Source organism: Seriola dumerili, unplaced genomic scaffold (genome assembly GCF_002260705.1).
Source record: "Seriola dumerili isolate Sdu_G_001 unplaced genomic scaffold, Sdu_1.0 BDQW01000565.1, whole genome shotgun sequence".
Lineage (NCBI taxonomy): Eukaryota > Metazoa > Chordata > Actinopteri > Carangiformes > Carangidae > Seriola > Seriola dumerili.
Window position 1 is genome coordinate 1,183,159 of NW_019174820.1, and position 7,591 is coordinate 1,190,749.

The following is a 7,591-nucleotide window of genomic DNA, read 5'->3' on the forward strand; positions in this document are numbered from 1 at the left end:
CCCCCCCTCCTGTCCCCGCTGCTGTTGCTATTGTCCTAATACTCACAAGCCAATTTCAGCAAACCCAGTTAACAGCGCGCGGAGCTGATAGACTGACAGCTCTCTGACAAAAGGCGCACAGGAGAAATTCCCCCGCCGCCAATATCTGCTGTCAGCCCGGACGCATCTAAAACTCCGCTAATGCGTCGCGCCTCTGCCGCCACCCCCACCCCAGCCACCCCTGCCTCGCTCCCTCGCTCCAGCCGACAGAGAGAAAAAAAGAAAAAGAAAAGAAAGAGAGTGATGTGAATACTCTGAGCATAACAATGCTGAAAAAGAAAAAAAAATCTGCTCTCTAATGGCGCTGGCAAATAGCGAAACATATTTAGTCTGACAAAAGGAGCTTCTGTGTGACGGGATGTTCAATCTTCCCAGGTGTCACTGCCTTCACGCGGGAGGGGAAATGGGTGCCAGACAGAGAGACATCCAAACCCCAGAAGTGCATCCTAAGTAGGCAGAGAGCCGAGTGAAAGTGATAGCAGCATGATGATGATGATGATGATGATGATGATGATGGTGATGATGATGATGGTGATGGTGATGATGATAGCGCTGCTATTTGGTTTTGATGGGACGCCGTTTTTGCCGCCACGCAAACAGTTTGTGTCGCTGAGAGCAAAGCTTGGAAAACAAAAGTGGTGTTTTATTGTGGCGGGGTGGTGGTAGAGGAAGATGAGTTTAAAGCTTGCTGCTTTTTTTTTTTTTTTTTTTTGCAGTTTAAGTCACATTTACTGACTGAGCAGTGTGATGGTGTGCAGTTTGTCCAGGACGTTCAGACGCTGAGTGACAACCTGAAAGGTCAAAATGTCCCCGAGCAGGTGACGCCATCAGGCCGAACGCCCACGGAGAGTTTCATCTGAAGATATGTGAAGAGTCTCATTTACACTTTGACTCCAGGTCACGAGACGCTGCAGGCGACAGAAGGTAAGATACAGTTTGTTTGTGAGGGCACACAAAACATGTGTGTGCAGGATCACGCCTGATCTCTTTATCCCTCATCTTAAGGTCCCAGATTTTACACTTCCTGTTTTATTTTGAAGTGTTGATCCATCAGAAGATATAAAAACCATCTCAGTGTAGTTTTACATCTCCTCTCTCAGGCTTCTCTCTGCAGCTCTAGTAACAACAGGTCGGTGAGCCAATCAGAAGAGAGGAGGCTCTGAGCCTCTCTTCTGATTGGCTGACTGTTTTCTGAGTGATCCAATAAAAATACAGCAGATTTCAGGTTAAAAAACCTCAGAGAAACCAAATCCTGCAAGGTTTGGATGGTGGGTCCAGGTGGGCGGGGCTTGGTGACTGCTTTGTTGTGACATCACAAAGTTCCAGAAGTCCTGACGGCTGGTTTTAAGGCTCAGTTTCTGAATACAGGCTGTGTGCATTTTAAGTCAGTACCAGTACTACAGAAGTGTGCTCGAAGAGGAAGTACTCTGCCTCACCTGCATCTCTACTGCATCATCAGAACCTCTGCGGTAACCATGGTAACCATCTCCCATCTTGCATCTGCTGTACTGCCTCAGTCATTCCACAGACCTGCCCTAATGTGTTGGAACAGATGCAAACACACACACACACACACACACACACATAAATATACACACTGATCCCTGTACATCCACCAGCTGGTTTCCTCTCCAACAAGTCCTGTCAGTGTGTGAAGATCTGTGTGCGTGTGTGTGTGTGTGTGTGTGTGTGTGTGTGTGTGTGTGTGTGTGTGTCAGAGCCAGCAGCCTTTCTTTGTTTAGTTGAAATGACAGCAACAGCTTCTCCCTGTCTGCTAGTGTAGGACGTCAAACACACACAAACACACACACACACACTTACAGAAACACACACACATAAACACACACTAATGATCAGGTAGTGAATCCAGAGAGAGTGAAAGTCAGACAACACATTTCACTGTGTGTGTGTGTGTGTGTGTGTGTGTGTATGTGTAAACACGTTAATGAGAATTTTATTTGTGTGTGTGTCACACTGTGTGTGTTTATATTTGTGTATTTAGTTTATTTTCAACTTCAAGTTCATTTGTTTGTTTATGTGTTTGTGTATTTTTATTTTTATTTTCCTGTGTGGGCGTTTGCATGTGTGTGTATCATAGTGTGTATTTGCGTGTACTATGTGTTTGTGTGTATAAGTTGTGAGTAAATTTATGTTTATGTAGGTGATTTTAAATATTGTGTTTATGTTTGTTCAGACCTTTTTATTCTCATGTATCAGGGATCATGTCTTTTTATATATGTGTGTGTGTGTGTGTGTGTGTGTGTGTGTGTGTGTGTGTGTGTGTGTGTGTGTGTGTGTGTGTGTCTAAAGGAGGGTTTGGCCCCCACCTGCCTTGAGACACTCCCTCCCCTCCCGCATCAGTTGCCTGCTGTTGGCCTGGAGACAGTTACCGTGGAAACCGAGGCCTGTGATGATGAAGGAGCGAAAGAGAGAGACATGAGTTGATTGGCATCTCCTTCTCCCTCTCTCTCTCTCTCTCTCTCTCTCTCTCCTGCTGTTTAATAATCTCCATTTACTGCTGTGATAGATTGATCTGGCAGATGAAAACAGAGCAGCTCTATCTATCTATCTATCTATCTATCTATCTATCTGTCTATCTGTCTGTCTGTCTGTCTCCATCTCCACCATTCCCTCTTCCTTCCTTTAATCACCTATTTCTCTTCTCATCTCCTCTCCTTCCTCCTTTCCTTATCACTCTATCTTTCATTCCAACTGCATCAACAACACTGTCTTATAACCAGTGTCTTGAGCTAGCTGCACATCCAACCAGAGCCGCTGACATCATGTCGTACTGAAGATGGCGGCCGCTCCGGCTCTCGGTAACTGTGGGATTTGCAGTGAATGAACTTTCTAATCCGACGAAGTCAAACACGAGATGAGTCTACGACCGCTGCGTCCTGCAGTGTGAGAGACCGTCAGCTGGATTTAACCACCCAACGCCTCTGGGAAGAGCCTCGTGATCTGGGTCTTTGCTGCCTCTGGAGCTGGACAGCTGAAGCTCAGGAGAAGTCAGGTGATACAGCAGGACAATGATCCTTAACATGAAAGTAAATCCACCTTCCGGAGTGGTGCAGTCAGAGCCCAGACCTGAATCCAGTAGAGATGCTGTGGACTGAGCTCAGAGAGGGGAAGAAGGGTCCAGACTTCCTCCTGAACACTGAGCAGCAGCGACTGAAGAGCTGGTTCCAGAGGAGGTTCAACCCACCAGCACTGTGAACGTTCAATGCCTCTGTTCAATGAAGACACAAACGACTGCAGCACATTGTTTGTCACGTGTTTTCTTACCGCTGTACATCGTACCTTGAGATCATTGATTTAAAACAGATTTGACACAAATCCAAACTCATCTTTCAAGCATCGGATACAGAGGGAGATTGAATTTGTGTCTTCATTTGTGTCTTTTTCTCTCTCTTTCTCCCTGTCCATCCCTCCGGTCGCTCTCCTCCTCCCACCTCCCGGGAGTCGTCACTCAGCAGTCGCCCAACACACACACACACACAAACAGAAATAAACATAAACACGTACACACATATAATTTCTTCCACCACATCAGTGCTGTTTTGTCTTTGTGTGAAAATCTCATTCTCTGACTGTGTGTGTGAGTGTGTGTTTGTGTGTGTGTCTCTTTTTTGTTTTGTGTGTACGTGTGTGTGTTGTTTCCCAAAGCATCATGGGAAAACAAGGAGACAAAAAGGAGGGATGAGGAGCGGACAACAAGAGAGGAGAAGGAGAACAAGAAAAGACGAGCTCACAGGGGGAAATGGCGGTCTGTGAAAATTCACAAACACACACAAATACACACACACACACACACACACACACACACACACACACACACTCAGACAAACAACAGTGGCAAGATTTAATACGGCGTTGAGGGTATTGAGGGTGTGGAGGTGTGATTTTGGGGGGAGTGGGAAACGCCGCCGCCGCCTCCGGTGAATTGGATCATCAACCACATCCCAAGACGCTGACACACACACACACACACAGTTATTAGGTGGAGCAGGTACAGCTGGGACTTGGATTTAAAGACAACACCACCTGGCCTGATGGTAGTCTGACAGTGATTAACACACACACACACACACATACACACTCGCCACACAAAGACACAAAGGCACGGATGCGTGTACACACTTCCACCTCACATGTACACAATGATTCACCCAAATACAGATATCACACATTAAACACTCCACACATCCTTCTTCTTCTTCTTCTTCTGTGACGGCGCGGACGCTGTTTTGTTTTTTTGTTTTTTCTAAGTTGTGTCTGAGACTTTTGTTGGATTTCTGACTGATCTGAAAGAAACAGTCTGATTCTCCATGTAAAGTGCAGTTCCCATTTATCATGTCTCATCTGCTTGTCATTAGTTTACCATGCTGTTATTAATTAGTTACTGATTAGTTGTTATGTGTTGCACTGGTGCTCTGGTTTGGTGTCTTAGTCCTAGTTCCTACTTTTCGTTTATGATTCAGCAAAGGTTTGGTTCAGTATTCTCAAGTATTTTAGATCTGGTTTGGTCCAATATTTCCTGTTGTTCTAGATTTGGTTAGTGCCAGTATTCTCTGGTGCTATAGATCTGGCTTCTGCCGAGATTCTCTGGTGTTCTAGACTTGGTTTGGTCCAGTATCTTCCTGGTTTGGTCCAGTAGTAGTTTTTACCATCTGAAGATAAGTAGCATGACAGAGAGAGCGCAGGGTGGATGGTGTCAGAAACAGAACTGACTCCTGTCACTGATGCTGACTGATTTCTGGTCACAAAAAGCACCAAATAAACACACAAACAAACACAGTCACCTGTTCATTTCCTCCCTATGCAAAGTGTCTTGTTTGGTTGGATTGGTCATGTTTCTGAAGAGGAACTCACTCATCATCTTTAACTTCAACAATAAACCTTGTAACACAGTGTAACACGACCCATCACAGCAGAGTTATAATACTTCCCTCCTGTGTCCTGTTTTACCAGAATCTCTGGTTGGTGAGGAACTTCAGGTTTTCCCGATGTGTAATACACACCTACCATCTTACCTATCAGGGAGCAAATACTGTACAATAATTACAGTAAGGAGGGTAATGCATGATATTATATTACACAATAAACACCATTGTGTCTGCCTACTTATGTTTGCAGAGCTTTTGACAACATTCATACCACACAGGAGTGACCAGGCTTATTATTTTGTAATTTCAAGATAACAGATGTTATATAATGATTAAATAAATAAAATCAACAATGACAGAGTGCTTAATAAAACAATTAAAAAGTCCAACAATATAATATATCCTTTTAAACATAATGTTCAAATTTAGTTCAAGGGGTCTTAATGATCAAGAATTGTCCATTAGTTTCATTATTTAGAAGAAGCACCAGCACCAAAAAGGGCTAACTTTCCCCACAGGGCATACCCCAGGGCTCTGGACTAGGTCCCCTTAAATTGTAAATAATGTTGTTAAAATCTCAGGTTATAAGATGCCCCATGCAAATCTCCATCAGTTTTTATTATTATTGAACTGCAACCTAATCTGTGTTTAGTCCAATAGAAGACAAATGCCCCTGGTAAACATCAAAATGTGTGTCAATGAGATGAGGAATATTAACATATAGTTGGAAATTTTCACAGTAACAATTAAGCAAACTTCTAAAGTAGGTACACAAATGCAACAGGAAAGAGGGTTTCACATTTTTCTTTTTAATCCCACATGCACCTTCCTGCTGCCCCAAATACTCACTAGAGCACAAAATGTGGATTAAGCCACCAATGAAAATAGTCCCGGAAAAAATGCATTGAGTCACGGTTTTTAAAATAGGTTTATGTCAGCACATGATATTTACCGAAAATAAGAAAAATATAAAATATCACCAGATGTATCATTTCAGCCGAACAAAAATGTGATTGGATTAAATACTTAGATATTTTGTGGAGGAAGTAAACAAAGAGACAAAGAGATAAACAGTGACAGACTGTTGGAGATTTGCTGAATTCCCCTGATCACCGACACACTAACACACAGACACACAAAGTTGACACACAACGAAACAGTGATATGATGTTTAATATGAAGAACACACACACACACTGAGAGATAAACCCCAGAGACTGGAGGAGCAGAGGGGATTTGTTTCAAAAGTCTTTGTGTCTGTAAACTCAGTGAGGCTGTTGGGAAAACAGAAAGCCCACAGCTCATACTGACACACACACACCAGAGGAAAAGCAGAGAGAAAGACCAGGATAGAAGACAATAAAGATCCACATCTTTACTTCAGTTTTTCTTGAACTTTTGTGACTTTTTCACTGTTTGTGTAAACCTTGAAAACAGTATTCTCTAGTGTTCTAGTGCTCTTGTTTGGTCCAATGTTCTCTGGTGTTCTAGACCTGGTTTCTGTCAATGTTCTCTGGTGTTCTAGATCTGGTTTGTAATTTTTGTTCTGTTGTTTCTCTCCAGACCATTAAAGTTGTTTTGTAAAAGAAAAAAAAAGGAAAAGAAAACTGTAGGCCAATATCATGTTTAGGACAGAAAAAACAAAACCACAAGTTCTTCAGACATTACCTTCAGACAAACCAGACCTGAACTTCACATTCTACAGAGAAACTGTTGGCTTTCTGATCCAGTGGAGCTTCCTCAGCGTGGTTGTACTGGGCAGCTCGCTGTCTCAGCTCAACCATTAGTGCATAAACAAAGGCAGATGAAAAGAAAACAATAATATTGATTTGAGGAAAGATGTCAACTGTGAGCGTGATGCTGACAGTGATGCTGCTCTGTTTGTTTCAGCTGAACAAAGCAGAGAGCAGCAGCATCAGCTGGCTGATTAGCATGGAAAACAAAAGCACACACACTCCAGTCATCCTCTTTATTAACGTGCTGTTGTCTTGTTGTAATGACACCTAGACGCAAACAGGAGGACGCTTTCTCAAACTGTGACAATGACAGACAGCCACACATGCACAGAGGATTACACTGATGTAATATGGGGCCGCTAACGGGTTTGTGTGTTCGTGCTGTTCGGTCCGACCCCTCCACAGTGAGACATCAGGACACTTCAGACATGTTTTAAACTCTGTAAGAATCCTCTGCTGTGATTCAGATTTAGTTTAACATGTTTTTCATCTACTCTTACTTCCAGATTGATAAACCTGGATCAGGCCTTGAGCCCCGCCCACCACCTGCTGGCTCCAGGTGGACAGGTGAGAGAGCATCATGATGGTGAGAGGAGGAAACATCAGAGAGACTCAGCCACATGTTTGAGCCTCAGTCAGACCCAGACTCAGAGGAGGAGTCTGAGACCAGAACCAGAGACTAGCAGACGGGTCAGAACCGTTAGCGCAGTTAGCATCTTTTATTTGTGTATGTTGTTTGTTAGCTTGTAACTGGCAGTGGCTGACACATTGGTAGCGGTTGTGCTAATGCTAACTCTCTCTCTCTGTACTGACAAGGTTTCAGGTGCATTTAGCCCCGCCTCCCCGTCCCCACAAGTTGACAGGATTGGTTCTTTAGGTTTGTGACGTATGAAACCCTGAATCTGTGTTTATGAGACTGTGATTGGTTCA

General features: G+C 43.6%; 1 protein-coding gene across 1 annotated transcript in view; it reads right to left on the minus strand.

Moving 5' to 3' along the window:
• LOC111236105 (octapeptide-repeat protein T2-like) overlaps positions 1–1,532 on the minus strand; it is a 25,654-nt gene extending 24,122 nt beyond the window's left edge. Inside the window, exon 1 of the mRNA XM_022764717.1 lies at positions 1,476–1,532. Coding sequence (XP_022620438.1) covers positions 1,476–1,532 — 57 coding nt within the window. The remainder of the gene's footprint in view (positions 1–1,475) is intronic.
• Positions 1,533–7,591: the final 6,059 nt, after the last annotated feature.